The sequence below is a fragment of the Camelina sativa genome, chromosome 13 (assembly GCF_030686135.1).
Source record: "Camelina sativa cultivar CO46 ecotype springtype chromosome 13, ASM3068613v1".
Lineage (NCBI taxonomy): Eukaryota > Viridiplantae > Streptophyta > Magnoliopsida > Brassicales > Brassicaceae > Camelina > Camelina sativa.
The window spans coordinates 5,733,768-5,753,074 of NC_141892.1; the positions used below are offsets into that span (position 1 = coordinate 5,733,768).

At 34.1% G+C, this 19,307-nt stretch overlaps 3 protein-coding genes, 1 non-coding gene and 1 pseudogene across 5 annotated transcripts; 2 read left to right on the forward strand and 3 right to left on the reverse strand.

The window, feature by feature from the left end:
- Positions 1 to 830: 830 nt before the first annotated feature.
- LOC104735467 (SUPPRESSOR OF GAMMA RESPONSE 1-like) lies at positions 831 to 11,589 on the reverse strand. Its single transcript, XM_087480435.1, has 6 exons — positions 11,571 to 11,589; positions 2,131 to 2,261; positions 1,847 to 2,033; positions 1,296 to 1,759; positions 960 to 1,196; positions 831 to 875 (listed from the first exon to the last, which is right to left on the reverse strand). The coding sequence occupies exons 1-6, from the start codon at positions 11,587 to 11,589 to the stop codon at positions 831 to 833; spliced, it is 1,083 nt and encodes a 360-aa protein (XP_087336561.1).
- On the forward strand, positions 4,662 to 4,733 carry TRNAD-GUC (transfer RNA aspartic acid (anticodon GUC)). Its single transcript has one exon. It is a non-coding gene; the product is annotated as a tRNA-Asp (tRNA).
- LOC104735468 (putative glucose-6-phosphate 1-epimerase) lies at positions 5,053 to 7,809 on the reverse strand (annotated as a pseudogene). The gene is made up of 8 exons (XR_015577597.1): positions 7,669 to 7,809; positions 7,193 to 7,333; positions 6,790 to 6,864; positions 6,552 to 6,608; positions 6,074 to 6,451; positions 5,803 to 5,905; positions 5,619 to 5,718; positions 5,053 to 5,538 (listed from the first exon to the last, which is right to left on the reverse strand). The product of XR_015577597.1 is annotated as a putative glucose-6-phosphate 1-epimerase (transcript).
- A 604-nt stretch (positions 11,590 to 12,193) lies between the features above and the next one.
- On the forward strand, positions 12,194 to 13,477 carry LOC104737991 (uncharacterized). The gene has a single exon (XM_010458231.2). The coding sequence runs from the start codon at positions 12,194 to 12,196 to the stop codon at positions 13,475 to 13,477; it is 1,284 nt and encodes a 427-aa protein (XP_010456533.2).
- Positions 13,478 to 16,805: 3,328 nt separating this feature from the next.
- Positions 16,806 to 18,284, reverse strand: LOC104735469 (uncharacterized). The gene is made up of 2 exons (XM_010455272.3): positions 17,813 to 18,284; positions 16,806 to 17,706 (listed from the first exon to the last, which is right to left on the reverse strand). Exons 1-2 carry the CDS (start codon positions 18,025 to 18,027, stop codon positions 16,938 to 16,940), a joined length of 984 nt encoding a protein of 327 aa, XP_010453574.2. The 5' UTR covers positions 18,028 to 18,284; the 3' UTR covers positions 16,806 to 16,937.
- Positions 18,285 to 19,307: the final 1,023 nt, after the last annotated feature.

The following is a 19,307-nucleotide window of genomic DNA, read 5'->3' on the forward strand; positions in this document are numbered from 1 at the left end:
TATCTGGTATTCATTATTATTGTTATCGTATGATTTGATTGTAGTTGTTTCTGTTTGCTTAGATGTTCACTAGCAAAACCTTTATAAAAGAGTTCCCAGGCGATGCAAGAGCTCGAGTTGATCTCTTGATCGGTTATTTGGTTTAATATAGTCTGAACGATTTGCTTCCATGTAATATCTTTGGCCTGCCTTAAGATTCTCAAAATCAGAAACAGACTCTGCTTGGAAACAGATGCTATAACCATAGACAAAGCTTGCTCGAAATGAATCATTGTTCCTGCCTTTATCCTCCACAAAGGATGCTCGAAGTGTATTCCTTGGAGCGGCTATTAAGTTGAGTGTGAATAATCAATCATCCTCCCTTTCATTGAAGCCTAGCCTCCACCAGATGATCCATTGCAGCTTTAGGTTCCATAACGGTATCATCAGCAATATGGAGGCGCGTGAAAATGTAAACTTTACTAACTGAAAAAAAAAAGAAACCGTTGGAGAACTTAAGACATTGGAACTGATTTGTCTACGTAAGGCTTAAGCAACATAACGACTACAGCAAACCACACAACAACAAAGAAAGTTCGGAAATGGAATGAGTTGCGAGGAAGATCAAATGGTTTGTAATAACTAAGAATTAGAAAGGAGTCGACAAAATGTGAGGAAAACAAATTAGTTGGCGTCTCCGATGACAGAAACAGAAGCCAATGCCGATAGAACTTACTTTACTGGCTACTATTTATATATTTACATTCATTCCTGCTTCTGCCTTTCTTCTTGTGTTTTCTTGTCGTTTATCAGGGAAAATGCAAGAAAACGCAATCTCTTTGTCTTAAGCTTCAAAACAATTCCAACCAATTCAATAAGCTGTCCGCAGAAGCTAACTGCAAAATCAGCAAAAGATCTTAGTTTCAACAGGACACTCAATGTTTTCCTAAATATAAAGTGGGTGTGTTTTAGGTTCTCACGGAAAGCAAATCAGGGAGAGTCCCTAATTCTGCATTCTCCAATTCTGAAACTGAAAAGTTTCCAGATCCGATGTCAACATTCCCATGATGATTAGGGCTCTTCGTTACAAGGGACGACGACGCTTCAATTTTCTTGGACACCAAGTTATCGTCAGTAACACTCACATTATTTCCTGCCACTTGAGCTCTTTTGTCTGATGTCGAACCAAAAGAAGCTTCTTGAATGTCCTCCAGTCGCTGATTTTACCAGACAACATATATAGCTATAAGTTTACTAACGCAGTAACGCATGAAGAACGTCAATGATACTGGCTAGCTGCTGAGAAAGGAACTAACCTCAGCAAATGATTCATAAGTGATTTTATCCTCATCAACAGAAATCACAGGTCTAGCTTGCGTAGGAGTAGTAGTTTTTGGTGTGCTTGGGCCACCTCGAACCTCAGAACCCTCACTCTCAACGATAGTTTTCTCCGTTTGCTTTTGTTGCTGATATGTGATCTTAGAGACAACAAATTCCCCAATCTCGCCTTCTTCTGTTCCCAAGTGGTACTGGTGCAAAACCCAATTAGACTTCTCAGGTTTTAATCCCTTTCTCGCGCTCTTGTAAAGCACCATGATCTTCTTGCATCCTTTCTGGACTCCATTGATTATCACCGGTTTGGTTTGACCAGTCTTGTGCCAGCGGACCGATTCATCCGTCAAATTAGTTGGTGTAACCCTTCTCCTCTTTCTCTGCCCATTTTGATATGCATGTGCCGTCTTGTTAAAGAAGAAGACACTAGTTCCATCCTTATTCACACCTACAAACATTTTGATGAGTGGTGATTGATTACTCAAAGTTCACATTTAGAAACATCAAACCAACGGAAGATTGATCTTATTATTACCTGGAAGGTTTTGAGGGTGAGTGTAGTTGATACCAACATCTTGAGTGACTGAACGTATAAAGTCTTGGATAAGAAGATGTGGTTTCAAGCCATCAATACCACACTTAGCTTCCAAATGCTCAATCGCTTCTTCATCGGTTGGCTCAAATTTCACACCTTTAGGAAGGCCTGGCCAAGGAGCCAGTACCTGACCAACCAAAATAAGAAAAAAAAATCCATCCAGATAAGCAACAAGACCATAAGCTTAATTTTTTCAGTTACCGGTGTTGTAAATTGTTCTTTACATTGCTGTTGTCTACGCTGTAGGAGCAGTTAGGGCAGTTGATAGAAGCTCCACACTCTTTAATATGCAAAGCTGAAGACACAGGCGCATTCTTTACATTCCTTGCGATCCATGGACCATCCACAATCCAAGCTCTGCATGTGTAAGGTTTTCATAGTTTTAGTGACAAGAGCAAAAACCACATATAGAAGGTTCCAGAAAAAAGAGACATGTTTATGATATTTAGATTCAGGCGTTTCATCGAAAAACAGAGAGAGACTGAGAGATTTCAAGAATAATTACTTAAAGTTTCTTCTCTATATTCTTAGGCTATGAATAACAATAGTTACATGTGTTTTAAGTTCTTGGCTTGCTATAGATATATTCTTGTTTTTTTTTTTTTTTTTTTTTTTTTTGGTATAAAAAAAGAAGTAAATTGTTTAGATTTTGTGAATTTCTAAAAATTAAAGAAAAAAAATCTTTTTTGGGGTAAATGTTGATGGATAGTTTTTTTTTTTATTATGAGAATAAAAAATAATTATGAGAATAAAAACTCAAACTATGGTTTTTATTAGGTATAGTTAAAATGCTAAAATACTAACTTTATAATATGACCATAAACAAAAAAAAAACCAAGTCTTTTCGAGACTTTAGAACAAAGATGAGACCTTTATGGGTTTTAGCAATCAACAAAACAACGATGGGTATATCAGAAACGTATGGAATCATCGGAATCGGGCAAAGGGTTTAACTGAATCAATTCAATATATCGAATCAGGAGTCTAACCAGATCTTAACGTATTGGTTTCTAAGCTTACCTCTCCATGAACTAAGCTACGAAAGAACACGGCCGAAGAAAGAAGAGAGAGAGAGAGAGAGAGAGATAGAGAGAGAGAGAGAAAACGTTTCTCCACTAGGCTAAGTAAAAAAGTAGACCGAAGTGAGCAGAGAGACAAATAAAAGAGCCTAGAGAGAGAGAAGAAGAATATACGTGTGTTCCATGAGCGGGAAATAGAAGTCCCGAACCTAAGCTTCGATGAAAGCTTCTCAAGAACACAACTAGCTAAGGTCAGGCTAGTGTTGACTTAGCTTGACTAGAGTTTGGTTCGGTTACGAACGCGAGGATTTGTAAGGTTTGTGTTTAACTCCGAAGCAGTGGATAGCTTCCGAAGTCGAGCCCAATGGGAATTCGTAAATAATATGGATTTTTTTTTGTAGTAGGGCCATACTACCTTGATCACCAAGCCAGATAATAACTTAAACTTAGTTCTTTTTAAATATTTAGTTTTTACCCTTTTTGTTTTGTCGTTTCACTGGTTTGTAAAAAAAAAAAAATTTGTAGTAGTTATTTCAGGAAGTGACCGTGACTATTAATGACTTGCATTAATATAGCCAAAAGTATATTTCCAGACGATTCCAACCTGTGCCAGGTAAATTTATCAATTCTTATCCACTATAGATTCATTTTAATCATTACATCTTACCATATTAATTGGGAAGTACAATTATAAAATTAACCTTATCAAATATAAAAAATTACATTATCATGCCATTGGTTTCAAATGTTAATGTTTAATTTTTAGTAAGTATAAAAATTTAATTTAAATACAAGACTAACAAAATATTTGAAATAAATATTAGTTTAAAAAAAATTCTTTCTCTAATTAATTATGGACAAAATTATTAATTTTTAAAAATTATAAACCGTTCAGAATTTTTAAAAATAAAATTTTATATCTAAGTATTCAAATTATTATTTAAAAGATATTAAATTCTGATTCTTCTATAATCTTTCTTTAATTTCATTTACAATTTTTTTTGAGGTATCATAAAATACATATGATAAATAAATATATAATTTTTTTTTATGTATATATTGTGATTTGAAATTTTAGAAACGAAGACATATTACTTAATCAATGTTGAAAAATGTGTGTTTAATGTTCTATATTTGCGGATAGATAAAACTAAAATTATGTGGTTAATAAAATAATAAATTTTACTTGCTCATAATTAGAATATAATAATTAATACTTTAAAATAATTTACAAAATAAGGATGAAAATACAATAGTAAAAAGATAAACAATATAAAATATTTAATTAAAAGATATATTAAAAAATAAATATTATTTCAAATATAATAACTTTTTAAAACAACTATAACAATAACTTTTATTATTATATTATAATTTTTGGTGAAAATGTTGATCTATGCTTTATAGCAAGAGATATCTTCTAGCTACAAATTGTTCCCAAAAAGACTAACAAATTAGGAGAATAAATTATGTACATAATATCGCACTTTTTAGGATCAGCCCATTTTTTTTATGATGTACAAATTGTTTTTATATCAATCAGTTCACTTTTTTCATCATAATAAATTAATGCTTCAGTGCTATATATTTTAAAAACATTGTTGGAATTATTTATATGTATAGGTAAAAAAAATTATAATACGTGATAATCTTTTCTTGTTTTTTGTCGTAAAAGTCTTTGATTATGGCGTGTATTATTGTTATATCTCTGTCTATGTACTGATTCTATCAAAAAAGTCGTTGTAGTATAGTGGTAAGTATTCCCGCCTGTCACGCGGGTGACCCGGGTTCGATCCCCGGCAACGGCGATAATCTTTTTCACCTAATCAATGTTTTACGTGGGCTTTGTTGGGAGATTAAGAATCTGCAAGCGTTCTTTTTCTATAATAGGCCCATACTGTTTTGAGGAATCCTTGTTTTTCTTTACCCTTAATTTTTCAAAGTCTGATAGGAAAATTACCAAAATCAAGAACAATTTGAATATTAAATCAGTCACGAATGAGTAGAAATGTGATTGAGTGAGTGGCGAGAGCAAAGGTTTCATCGGCTGATATAGTTTTAATCGCTTATTCAAAAATGCGGAAGAAGAGCTGTCGACTGTCACACACAAGTCGGTCAGAAGACAAATTGTTCATAAAGGAGACGATTCAATATTATAAGACTGATGTTTCCGGGTGAACCATACACAGAAGGCAACGTTACAAATTACTACATTTGCCTATCTTTCTGTATGTCACAGCCAGAAACTCAGAAAAAGCAATAGCTCCAAACGAATCATATCATATATCAGATTGGTTTGGGCATCATAGCTTTATCCATGACAACAATTACAAATATAAGACTAATGATGTTTCCCAAGTATGCTTTCATGCATATTATATAAGTAATTATGATATCAGTGATCCCCATAAAGAACCTTGCGTGGATCGAGCTGACCGCTGCAGTAGCTAGAGGAGACGATAGAGAGTTCTTGTCTCCCTTTCCACTCTTCATGTGGCTTCAACACAATTGGGGTTTTCATAGCACCAGAATCTACACACAGCATCGTTGTGTAATCCTCATCTCCCATATCTGCAATACTCTTGGCCTTCTTCTCCCAAGGGTTCCACACTACTGCTCATACCCAAAAAAGAAACAAACTTCACATTTTTGTTCGCTTATTGATTCAAGGGCAGAAACAAATTCTTACGCACCTGCATTTGGCATGCCTTCCTTTCGCAACTCGATAGTTCTCTTTCTCTCATGATCTATGATGGCAATCTTTGTCGGTGTGTTCAAATACACTCTATCAACCTACAGGGTTTACTGATGATACATTAAGTTATGCTCGTAGAGAGAAGTTTAAGCGGGAAAAGGCACTCGTGTGCGTCAGATTACCTCGCCGTCAAAGGTAATTGCATCTGCCTGCTCCGTGAATCTTTCTCTACGCATCAAGTTGTCCAGATAATCAAGTGTTTCCAGACCCTCAATCCGAACTTCACTACAAATTGTATGCCAAGTGATGTTTACTTAGCAAAAAAGGTGTTTTAAAGAAACTCTGTAAAGCATCTTCCCAACAATAGCTTTGATCATGATGATGATTGAAATGACAACACAGAGAAACAGAGGAGCTGACAGAAGTGCCGAAACAACCACACAACATACATACCTTATGTCGGATACATACAAGTAGTTGCGAAGTGCAAACGTAAAGGAGAATTATTTTGCGTCAGTGTTCCTCACACGCGGGATGATAGTAAGTTTTCCAGGACTGATAGATATGCGAACACGAAGTTCAAAGCTGAAACAAAGTAGTCAGAGAAAAAATCGAGTCAAGAGATGATGACATTGAAATGAAATGAAGCAAGAGAGATATCAACTGTACAAACCAATGAGGCCATATCTTTAGATCATCTTCATTAGACTTCAATACTAAATCAACAGTTGATTGCTGGTTAGCAGGAGGCAGAGGTGGCGGATCATTATCAAAAGACCAAAATCTGCCACGGGCAAATCCATGTCGCTCAAGTGGACCAAGATTTCCAAACTTCAAAGAAGACAAAACATGGTTGATGAAGGCGGCACAATAAGTCTAAGCAACACATTAACCAGTATATCTTAAAATGATCTGAAAGCTGCTTTCTAACCTGTGGAAAGCAGAGAGGTAAACCTCCCCTGATGGCCTTGGGTGGTTTCCATTGCGCCTATATGAACACAAAACATTGTTAACGGAAGTTGAAACTTCTTCAATTGGGCAGCTGTTCCGTACTCAACTACTCTAAAAGCACAATTTACAAATGATCTGATACATGCTCGAAAAAAAAGAAACAGGCTAAGAAGAAAAATGGAGTCATCAGTATACTTCAATTATACAAAATGGAATACCTTGGTGCTCATATAAAGCAACTGCTCTCTCCTTTCATTTCTCCAAGAAACAACTTGTCCTCCATAGAGAAGCACCTGAAACCATATCCAGCCCCAAAAACATATGTAAGTATACAACCAACCTCTTAAAAGAGTTTCCAACAAACCCAAGTAAAATTAGCAGATTCGTTGTTTTTACTGAGAGTCCATCAAGCTAAACCCTTTCTACTCTAATAAGTGAAAAACATCAACATGTAAGCTCAAAATACTAATCACTTAGAGATATCTCATCATATAATCTCCATCAATCTAGTCAAAGTTACCACCTTTCCTTAAGGGTTTGATCAAAATCACATTTTTTTTGTTACGGTACGGAGACCAAAAAGAAACAAAAGGAAAGGAGTGAAAAAAAAAAAAAAAAGACCTCAGCAGTAGATCCGGCAGGGTCGGTCAAAAGAATACGGGAGGAACCATCACGATCGTTGACTACATTCATCGGTTTTGGCCTTAACCTCGATTTTATTACCCTCACGAATGGGTTCACTTTCCCTTTCTTCCACTCCAGCTACATACACAACACACCCAACCAAACAAATTTAAAAAAAAACCCAGCTGCATGCATTATTTTTATTTTATAATCAAAACACGAACGAACTACATAATAAATTAAAAAAAAAAAAAAAAAATCGAAATAAAATCCGCAAGATAAGTTGGGGAAATCGAGGGTATAGAAAGAAAAAGGAAAACTCTACGAATTAGCAACGGAGCAAAAGCTCGTTGATCGGCAGAAATTTCAACAACCAACCACCACTGGACTAGAGAACGCGACTGGGGAGAGAGAGAGAGAGAGAGAGAGAGAGAGAGATAGGGACAGTTGAAATGTATATAGAAAATGCTGACCTTGATTGATCGGGGAAATAGCTTTTGATTCTCAGATATTTGGGTTTTTTTTTTTGAGTCGGAGGGGAGCTTTGAAGAAGAAAGAAGAAAGAAGAAGACCCTGTGCGCTTTTTGTAGTTGCTGTTCTCTTCATCAGCATCTAGCGTTGATACTGCCACGTGTACTTTTTTTTGTAGATTTGTTTTTTTTTTTTTTTTACTATTCCTTTTATTTATTTAACTTCATGTATTTTTATCCTAAACTTTGTACTTTATTAATACCCCTTTATATAAATAAGATGTTTAAGAGATTTTTTGGATTTATTTTAATTGATTTTTATTAAAATATGCAATTTTTAAATATTCTGCTATTATTTATATTTTTTTGCCAATTTTATTATTATTTGAACATTTTCATTACCTAATAAATTATGTTTATACTAGATCAGTAAAAGTTTCTATATATCTGTTTAATATTTTCAATTTTTACTAAGATATTTTGGAAAATAAAGGTAGTCATTTTGGAGACATATTTTGAAAAATGTAATGATTAATAAAACATAAAAGAAAGTAGGAAATATTTTCCAATAATATAATTTGGTATATTTTTATAGGTTACATATTTTAGTATTACAAAGGCAAATTAAAAACTGACAAATTACTCACTTTATTTTCTTTCAATGTAGGCAAACACACATTTAGTTTGCATTTGATGGACTACAAAATTGTTTTCTTCTCAAATAAAACGGTCATAACATATATTTTCATGCCGCATTTTCGGCCTGAATGACACGAATGTATCACTCTTTTGTTTTTCTCAAAAACTTTTTTAAAGAAAAAGAAGAAATATGCATCATAAAGAGTTTACCACCTAAAATCCAAGATTTATACATTGCTTTGGTCACATAGCTAAGAATTGCTCCGGCTAAACCTACAAATGGGAAGGATGTTAAAGATGATTTCCACGAGGTAGAGGAAATGTTGGACTTGGATAGAATTCATAGACTCGTTACCATGAAGGTTTATTTAGCTAACCTAAAAGAGGAAACCACGCGTCAAACTCTAAAACCGATTCGTATGGCATGAATCCATCTTATAGATTCCGACAAATTTAATCGTGTTGGGAATTTGCCGGAATATAATGTTTCTAGCATGTTTTCTTGCAGTACAAATAACATCAAGTCAATTAGTCATTTACTATTGTCACTACCACTGTAAGAGCGATGTATGATCAGTCTAGACGTCAGAGGTCAGACCAATATGCGAAACCGAGAGTTCAAGCTACAAAATGTCTTGAGCCTTACTTATGATATTCCAGAAAACAAATACGAGAAGAAATGGAACAACATTGATCGATCATTAGTTCATTACATATAAGTTCATTATAAATGTGACGATGGATGATATCCTAATTATTTTTACCAATCATTTTATCTTCATGACCTCTAACAAAAACAACATTCTTTTAGTGTGGTTTATTGGTTTGAGATTTGAATAGAGTTTTAAATATTTTAAATGTTATGTAGAATCTGTTGTTATTAGATCAAAATTTTGTTAAACTCTGTTAAAGTTTAGTGTTATTAGTTTGTGATTTGTAAAAAGTCATTTAAAATTTTAACAAATTTGGGTTATTGGATTCAGACTTTTATTCAGTTAAAACAAAAGAATCTAGGATTGTTAATGAGTTCAATTATTATGTTATTGGTTCATGATTTTAGATACTTTATTTACAAAATAAAATCATGGAAAGTATCGTAAAAATACAGAGATTATTTGGAGGACTTTACAAGATTTTAGAAAACTAATCAACAAAACTCACTAGCAATCTTTAACAATCCTTCACTTATTCACTTTATAAAATTTTGTTGAACTCTTCAAAAATTTTCATAAATCTCAAACCATTGATTTTTACTTTTTGGGACGTTATATTCCATTCTAACGGTAAATAAAAAGTAAACTATACATATACATATTTTATTTTATTTTATAAAAGGAGAGAACTATTTTTTACATTCATACGCATCAAAGATCACAGTTCCAAATTTAAATAGAGATATGAACAGAACAGCATGCGATTGATATAAAAGTTTATTTCGGAACCAAATGTATGGTAAAGTAACTGGTACGTAAGGAAGGATTGGCTTTTGATTTACGCCACCACATTACGTAAAGGAGAGAATCGAAATCGAATCAACATTAAACTAGCTATTAATTAACCTCTATATACTACTGTAGAAATAATCGACGGGTTCACATTACATTAGAAACATCATTGGCACATTCAATATATGTGGGGGCTGGAAAATGCTTTAGATGCAAAGATATAAAGCGAATTCTTATCACAAACTGATAAATAATTTTTTTTTAACCGAAAGAGTAGATGCCTGCCGCTCGAGACTCGTGACTCACGTGACCTTTTTTTGAAGAGATATTAATTAATAAGATGATGCTTTAGCTTTTAGTTAATGATTTGCATCCTGCCTGAGTTACGAGGTCTCTCATTCCGTTCCTTGCCATTTTTAATGGACAGATTTAATGGATTTGTAGAGAGATGAATTTAATTAAGGGAATAATAAAGTTTAAATAGTACTAGCATGAAGTGTAAGTCGATTAAGAAGAAATTAAAGCATTTGGTCGACCATTAACGTGAAACTACGTCGGTTTTTGTGGAATTCTGTGGTACTGTATATTCGTTTTTGTTCTTTTGCAACGGTTATTCGAAGCGAGTTTAAAAGGGAGTTTTGCTATAATAACCTATAATTTATTAGAAACAACCAAAATAACCTATCTAGATTTTAAAAGATTTGTAGAGCACAATTTTACCATATTATTCTTCCACATATTATTCATTTTCCTTCTTAACTATATAAATATTGTAAAAATCTCACATAAAATTAAATATTAAATGTTCAGAATATAATTTGAAAACAAAATCTAAAAATGGAAATATTAGTAAAACGAAAATTTAAATTTAGAAATAATAAAGGAAATAATTTAATAAGAGAATTAAATGAAAAAGAAAATATTTTTTTTTAAAAATGAATCGTTAGTCACTCATCTTCAACCTACCAACCATCTTCAAAGCTACTGTTTATCTTCTACAATAATAAGTCTATCAAAAGCACTGGTTAATCTAATATCTTTGACTTCTTAAATCTGACAATTTGAAAATCATTGAAGTGGAAACTGTAAGTTATTTTTTGTTTGTATTACAAATTAGATTGATTATGATTCAGTTTTATATTTCATATTGTACAAGTTTCTTTTTATTAATAAGCTTTTTGTTTGTAGGATGTTTAAATACAACTAATGGTGATTAACAAACAAAATTGCACCATTTATCTCCAGTATTCAACTATCATGGAGATGGAGGTAACTCTTCTTTTAGATTTCTTATTGATGTGGAATATGAAAAGTCTAATTAGTCTGCCATGTTTTGGTAGACTTCGTGAAAACGAACTTGTGTAAAGTCTGCGGAGTTTCATAGACTTCGGTAAAGTCTACGCTTTTTTAATAGACTTCAAAAATATGTTTCTTAGACTTATAGTTAGTCTGCGAGTTTTGATAGACTTTGGTAAAGTTTTGGCATTTTTGGTAGACTTCGGTAAAGTCTATGCATTTTTGATAGACTTCAAAAATATATTTGTTAGACTTATAATTAGTCTGCGAAAATTCATAGACTTTGCATTAAGTTATGCATTTATTGCAGACTTCAAAAATATATTTGTTAGACTTATAGTTAGTCTGTGTAGATTTATAGACTTCGGTAAAGTCTTTGCATTTTGGCAGATTTCAAAAATATTTTTGTGAGACTTATAGTTAGTCTGCGGAGATTCATAGATTTTGCATAAAGTCTACGTCTCTTTGGCAGACTGCAAAAATATATTTGTTAGACTTATAGTTAGTCTGCGGAGATTCATAAACTTCGGTAAAGTCTTCGCATTTTTGGCAGATTAAAAAAAAATATTTGTCAGACTTATAGTTAGTCTACGGAGATTTATAAACTTCGGTAAAATCTTCGCATTTTTGGCAGATTAAAAAAAATATCAGACTTATAGTTAGTCTGCGGAGATTTATAGACTTCGGTAAAGTCTTCGCATTTTTAGCAGATTAAAAAAAAATTAGACTTATAGTTAGTCTGCTAAGATTCATAGACTTTGCATAAAGTCTATGTATTTTTGGCAGACTTCAAAAATATATTTGACAGAGTTATAATTAGTCTGCGGAAACTCATAAACTATGCTTAAAGTCTATGTATTTTTGGCAGACTTCAAAAATATATTTGACAGACTTATAATTAGTCAGCGGAAACTCATAGACTTTGCTTAAAGTCTACACATTTTTGGTAAAATCTTTGCATTTTTTTTATACTCCATAATCTTTTGATTCACTTTACTAATCAAATACTCTTATTTTACAGGATAATAACATTGATGAAACAAGTGGCACCATTGATGAGGGTGGTGAAGATGAGGAAAAAAGTGGAACGCTTGATGGATATTGTATAGATGAGGAAAAAAGTGGAACTCTTGATGGATATTATGTAGATGAGGAAAAAAGACGGAACTCTTGATGGATTTGGTGAAGAGGAAGTCGAAAGTTGTTTACAATACAATGTTAGTGAAGAAGAGGTCCAAAGTGGTATACTTGTTGGTTGTGGTGGAGATGAGACTTTTTCAATTGATGATATGTTTTTTAGTGGAAAAATTGAGAAGCAAATGATTCGAGGTGTAGAAGGTCTTGACACTACTTCACAAACTCTTGAGCGTATTAGGATTGGGAAAATATATGGTAGTAAGGCAGATTTGCAATTTAAGTTGCATATGATCACAATTTTTCAGAATTTTGATTATACAACCATCAAGTCGACAAAAACCTTGCTAGTGCTGAAATGTTATGTTCCTGGTTGTTCTTGGAGGATCCGCGCATCAACAATTAGAAGATCTTCTCAATTTAAGGTACGCAAGTACATAGATATTCATACATGTCCTGTGACGAAAAGGTGTTCTCGTCATCGACAAGCAACATCAAAATGTTTTGGAGAGTTGTATTTGGCAAAATTTGGAAAAATTGGTGTAAGAATAAGACCTATGCACATCATGGATGTGATGAAAGCAATGTACGGTATTGAGATTGATTATTGGAAGACATACAAAGCATTAGTGCATGCACGTGAGATGGTACAAGGTACATGGGAGAGTGGGTATGCAGATTTGCCTACTTTTCTGCATAGGATTAAAGCAGCAAATCCAGGTACAATTACCAAACTTGAATGTGATGAAGAAGACAAATTTAAGTTCTTGTTCATTGCATTTGGTGCATGTATCAATGGTTTTCAGTTTATAAGAAATGTGATTGTGGTGGATGGTACTCATTTGAAAGGAAAGTTCTTGGGTGTTTTGCTTGTAGCTGTTGGGCAGGATGGAAATGGTAAGATATTCCCCATAGCTTTCGGAATTGTAGATTCTGAGACTGATGTTTCAGGGGAATGGTTTCTAACTCAGTTACGTAAAATATGCCCCGACCATCATGAGCTAGTTATTATTTCTAATCGACACAAATCCATTGGTAAAACGATTAGGAAGGTGTTCCCACTAGCTCATAGGGGAATATGTACTTATCATCTCTATCAAAATCTTCTGAAGAAGTACAAAGAGAGCAGTACATTGATCTTGGTTAGAAAAGCCATAAAAGCGTATAGGGTTTCAGAGTTCACTACGATATTTAACGAGATTCGAATTGAAAAGCCTGATCATGCGATGTATTTGGACAACGTGATGTGCGTCTATGGTCTCGAGCAAATTTTCCAGGAAACATGTATGGCATATTGACAAGCAACATTGCCGAGTCTATAAATAAAGTTCTTTTAAACGCGCGTGGATATCCTATCGCTTGCTTGTTAGAAGAGTTGAGAAAGTTGATTTCAAAGTGGTTTATGAGACGTCGGGAACGCGCAATGTCTCTACCAACTCTTTTCACACCTAAAGTTGAAAAGATTTTGAAAAAAAGAAGTGATATTGCCAATACTCTTTATGTGCAACACATTGATGCACATCGTAGCCATGTCACTGGCGGTGAACTTGGTTGTGTCGTTGATCTACGACAGGTACATTTTTAATTTTCTATTCATATAATGTTTTGTGTTAATATGCTAAAACTCATTTTTCTCACTTGTTATAGATGTGTTGCACTTGTCGCGTTTACGATATTGATAAGATTCCATGTGAACATGCTCTTGCTGCTGCTACGAAGAGACAAAATCTATCTGAAGAAACACTTGTACATCCTTACTACACCAAAAAATATTTGTACTATGCATATGTTGAGTCTATTAATCCAGATGATATTGAGTTGGAGTCTCCTCTAGATATAACAAATACAAGATGTCTTCCACCAAGAAAAAGACGTGGTACAGGTAGACCAAAAAAGTCAAGATACCTTTCTGCACTTGAAAAGGCGATGGGTAAACAACCACCACTTAAAAAAAGGAAATTGTCTGAAGAGCCATCACCCCAGAAGTTGCGCAAGCACCATACATGTTCAGAATGTAAGACCGCATGACACAATCGTGCAATTTGCACTACCATTTGATTATTATTATCTTTGCTATAATACGTTAGCCAGATTTTTCTTTAATATATGATGTTGACTTTTGAATATAGGATTTGAATACGCATGTTGTTAAAGTTTTTGTGACTGTCGCTAAATTGGTTAAACTGAATTAGCATGTTACTGATTCTGTGAATTTTGTTATTGATTCATTCCTTTAAGCTTTAGCGTTGTTGTTGTATGTATCCTGTGTTCATCCTCCCAAAATGAATAACAACGGGCAGATAACAGAAAAGCGAAAGTATGAGATGGGGTAGCATGTTGTGCAAGAAAGCAAAATATCTAAAAGCTGTTTTAAAATATTTTTGTGCATGCATGTATACGAGGTTCTAAAATAAAACAATATAATATAATATAATATCTTGTAAACTGAATCTGTTTTCCTTTTACTCTTGCTAGTTCCAACATAAGCCAGAGAACAAATATAAATCAATAACAGGTAGCAGATAACCGAAAAAGAGAAATATCAATCAACATGGCTTAGCAACTGTTCGTCCATGTTGTTCCGTTTCGTCAAAAATCTCGGCTGCAAGCTTCTTGGAATGTATAATACGAATCTGCTGTTGATCGAAAAATTACAGAAAGAGAAACACAACTTAACAAACAAACAAAAAATTGGCACGATGTTACACAGTCGAAAGAAAAAAAAAAATAGTTTGATCAGAAGTCTTATGTTATAACTAGTTATTCCATCAAATTCAACAATCTCACAAAAAGTTTTACTTATACAGTAAATAATTAATCAAAGTTTGTCGAAGGGAATTAAAAATTGGAGGTAGTTGTAGATAAAAGTACAATCATAAAGCTTAATCGTATAATCTTTGTAATACAACCACTGTTTACCTTACCAATGGAGAACAATCAGGCAAAGAATGAGAATTGAACAGAAAATTTCAGTTGTCGGTGAGTTGAGAAGCCGGTGACACAAACGACGGCGCAAATGTTTTATTTTTTTGTTTCGTTTTTTTTTTTTTTTTTTTTGGTGTCATATTCTCTACTCTCTAAGTTATTTTTTAAATTCTGTTTTCCACATTTAAAAGCCCAATTAGGCTATATTAAATTTTAAAGGCCCATTAGTCCAATTATTAAACAATTCGTATATATATGTATATATGTGGAAATGAAAAAAAAATAACTAAACAAATCAATAATGTTATGTTTTTAGTAAGAATTATTTTATAAGGGTAGGTTTGGAATTATAATAATCTTGACATAAAAAGTGAGTTATCTAGGGAATAAAAAATTAGGTGGGTTATCGTAGCTATTTCTTATAAAAAGTAGGTTATCCTGGATAATTTTCACAAAAACAAATGACCAAATAATAGTTTTCTCTTCAAAACTAATGACTCAATGTCTTATTAATGACTTAATTGTATTTTTTTTTTCTTTTCTTGTTTTCAACAGTTTTGTTTCCTTTTTTACACGACAAACCGACTGGTTTTGGGGGAATTAGCGCTATGACACACAATCTAGTTAGGTCCTCTCACAAAAACCCCTAGCGCAAGAAAGGAAATTGATCCCTCTGGTTACGTAATCAATCGATGAAGGGAAGAAGTGGGATTCGGGGATTGGAATCGAAGACGAGGAGGAAGAATGAGGCGGAGGTGTGTGGGTTATGGTCGGTGCCACATGATGTGTTTGTGGACTGCCTGTCTCAGTTGTCGAGATTGGACCTCGTGGCCTTAGCGATGGTCTCCAAGAGGTACCGGGGTGCCGCAAAGTCGCATGGTCTCAGGATCTTGAGGTCTCGGAGGGGATGCCTTCACCCAAATATGTACGTATATATGCGCATGTATCCAGATCCAAGCCCACGGTGGTTCGTCCTCCACCCCGTGCAACGTCGGCTGAAACGGCTCAATATGGACTACTCGTATCCGGCCCCGGTAGCAGGGTCCTGTTTCGTACAGGATGGATAGTGAGAGGATGGCCATCTTCTGGGAAGCCCGGCCTCAATGTCCTGACCAGAATTTGGAGCTTTGGTATGCCGAGTTTTTCATTACGAAATCACAGAATAAGGAGAATAATTTATGGGAGCTTTTCGCCAACATTAAGTGGTCCGGTGCTGTCCTCTCCTCAGACTCACCATCATCATCTACTGTCCCCCTTAACTTGTTATATGCTGTTTCTCATTATGTCTGAAAATTTTCTCAATCCTTAACTACTTAATATTTTGTTTTGTTTAGTGATTTATATAATTTATAGCAATTCAGTCAGAAAGCTTTTTTATTATTTTTAACTCTTGTAATTAACTACAATAGTCTTTTTCTTTCTCCACTTATCCGTGGTATAAAGAGTTCCCACCCACCAAGAGAAGAGGTAACATGCATCGTTACATAAACACTAGTAGCAGCAGTTTCCGATGAATCAACACTGAATAGACTACAGAGCTTAATCGATATAACTACCAGGATAATACTACTGTAGGTGGATCAAAGAAACACTTAGGTTTGCTATATAATGAAAGAACTGAGAGAATCTTCGGCTGATTGAAACTGGCCGGCTTTTATATGCATTTGGTTTTCTTCTACTAGTTTTAGTTTGTAGATTTGGTTGGAAAATGAAAAGGAGTTTTAAGTAAGCAAATAACAAGGTGATAATTATTCCCTAAGTAAAAGAAGACTCTCCTTCTGCGGAAACAGAACATTGATTCAATATATACAAAGACATGAAAATCAACAAGGGCTATGTGCTGAGTTTTGAGATCATCTCTTCCACCAACTTCAACATGGTTCCAGGTATTCTCTCCCCTTCTTGATCAATCTCCCGCATTATCTGCTCAACGATCTCAATCTTTGACTGCTTATTTTTTATGACGTAGCCAGAGCAGTCCCTTAACAGAAGCAATAGCTCTCTAGCCATTTCTTTAGCCCTCCGTGTCCCATCTACGCTCACTTGAAGCAATCCGGGCATCACTCCTTCTCTCAGTATCATTCCTCTGTTCGTCTCTCTGTCATAGCTGCATATACAGAGTAATATTCCTACCGCATGCTCTTTACATTGAGCTGACCCTTCCTCGATGGCTTCCACCAGAACCCCAATTGCCCCACTAATGCTGGAAATAGATTCTGGTGAATGAGAGATTATGTTTTCGAGCAAAGCTGCTGCCTTATCAGCCAATTCAGAGGATTTTTCACAAACGTTGATGACTTGAAGCAAAGCATACGGTGCTCCAGAGGCTATAACCAGGGGAACAATCTGATGTAGAGTCGATAGATTCTGTAGCGTTGCAATGCCATCAACCTTGGCCTGAATGGTAAGTCTATCGAGCCCAATAAGTCCAACTAAAAGCTGAACCAACATGGTTGATGCCATCTTGACCTTGTTTTTGTTACAGGAAGAGAGAATCAGAAGAAATGCCATGGCCAGTTCAAGTATTACCATCTTCTTTTCTGACTGGAGGATCTCTAGCAACATTGGTACTGCACCAGATTTCACTATTTTGACTTTGTTCCTGTAAATATCAGCAACAAACTCAGTTATTAATATTTTTCTGTTACTACCGCGTAACACAAGCCATATATGAATAGGTTAACACATATAGAAGAATAAAGACATACCTTTCACTGCCAAAGGCAAGGCTGAGTAATGCAGATAGAGCAACTTCTGTTGTGATACAGTCTTGAGATTGTAACATTGAAAGTAAAGGAGGAATGATTTCTCTTTCTGACAATTTTTGTCTTTGCTTCCTGGTTAGATTACTAAGCTCTATAGCTGCTTGTATCTGAGCCTCTCTGTTACCGCTAAGAAGACTCTCCACAACAATATCCTCCATTGCAGCACTCTTCTTCCTCTCTGTAATTTTGGTTAATAACTTCACTTGGAAGAAGAGTGAGGGAAGGTGTGGTGGTGATTGGTGAAGTAAATATAATAGAAAAAAAAAAAACACAGAGAAAATATGGTTGCTTTAACAAGCAATGTTAGGCTTTTTTTTTGGGCATCCATTGTTTCATGTTGAAGCAAACTCACCTAAAGCTTTTCTTTTTTTTTTTCTCTCAGCTTCTTCTTTTTATCCTATATATATTTTCCTGTTCTTTTTTCTTTTCTTTTTTTTTAATCATGTTGATATTATTATAATTCTATAAGATCTTAAACCCGAATGGGAAAGTAAGTATCTGTTTGAATATTTTGTTCTTAATTTCATGATCTATCCAATGTTGATTCCTATAGATTGAATCTTTATCTTTCCTCATGTAGAAGCAAGGTAAAGCTGATCTGCATTATCCAATATCTTTAGTGCCATTGATCCCAATAGATTATCTCTAGTTTGTTGCAAAAATTGTGTGTGTTTTAAACACTAGTTGACCTTATTATAGTGTTATTTTTTTCCACGTTATTATAATTCGATTAACTCTCTACTCTCTAGGTGTCTCTTTCTTGATTTAAACGCACAGATTATATGATCTCTAATAATTATGTCAACTTTTTAAAAATAAACGTCTAACGAATGGAAATCAGTTTTCTTTAATATATCACTAAACTGACAATGATACGCACTTATGGAATTTAATAATATTGCACTCAACCTGAATTACCTGATACAATATGAAATGATTCAGACCACCACGTGACAAATGTTTTTTGGGTGTGTTTTTAATATTGTAGTTATTTAGAAAAGCAAAATGTACGTATATTTTAATTTAATGTTTTACATCCTTCATCCCCTTTCGTTAGGGACAGAGAATAATAATATGATCAAGTTTCTTTCCTCATTGGTCCCTAAGCCCGAATATGTGTAAGAGAAAAATGCTTCAAATTTTCTTCGGGTAGAAGTATGGAATTCAAATAAACAGCGAAGTATAGTGAATGACTTGTTATCAAAATAGTCTTGCTAAATGCTAACTAAGTACCTCTCCAACTAGAACCTTCCACTCACGTTTATTATTATACTATTTTTGTAGAAATTATTAGGTAGATTATAGATTATTTCTTTAGGCGTACTCATGCATAAAAAAAAAATAAAAATAGAAAACTAATATTATGAAAAATTGGAATATGTTCTTTTGATTTTCTATGTTTTACGGCGCCTTTGTCTTTACGAAAATTCTTGTCTCT

What these genes read in the sequence shown, in the direction of transcription:
- LOC104735467 (XM_087480435.1), bottom strand. An exon ending in TCACCCTCAAAACCTTCCAG is followed by an intron (nt 1,760 to 1,846) that starts GTAATAATAAGA and finishes AAATGTTTGTAG; the next exon opens with GTGTGAATAAGGATGGAACT. An exon ending in CTTATGAATCATTTGCTGAG is followed by an intron (nt 1,197 to 1,295) that starts GTTAGTTCCTTT and finishes TGGTAAAATCAG; the next exon opens with CGACTGGAGGACATTCAAGA.
- LOC104737991 (XM_010458231.2), top strand. Translation starts at nt 12,194, where the DNA reads ATGAGGAAAAAAGACGGAACTCTTGATGGATTTGGTGAAGAGGAAGTC.
- LOC104735469 (XM_010455272.3), bottom strand. Translation starts at nt 18,027, where the DNA reads ATGGAGGATATTGTTGTGGAGAGTCTTCTTAGCGGTAACAGAGAGGCT. An exon ending in CTTGCCTTTGGCAGTGAAAG is followed by an intron (nt 17,707 to 17,812) that starts GTATGTCTTTAT and finishes TGATATTTACAG; the next exon opens with GAACAAAGTCAAAATAGTGA.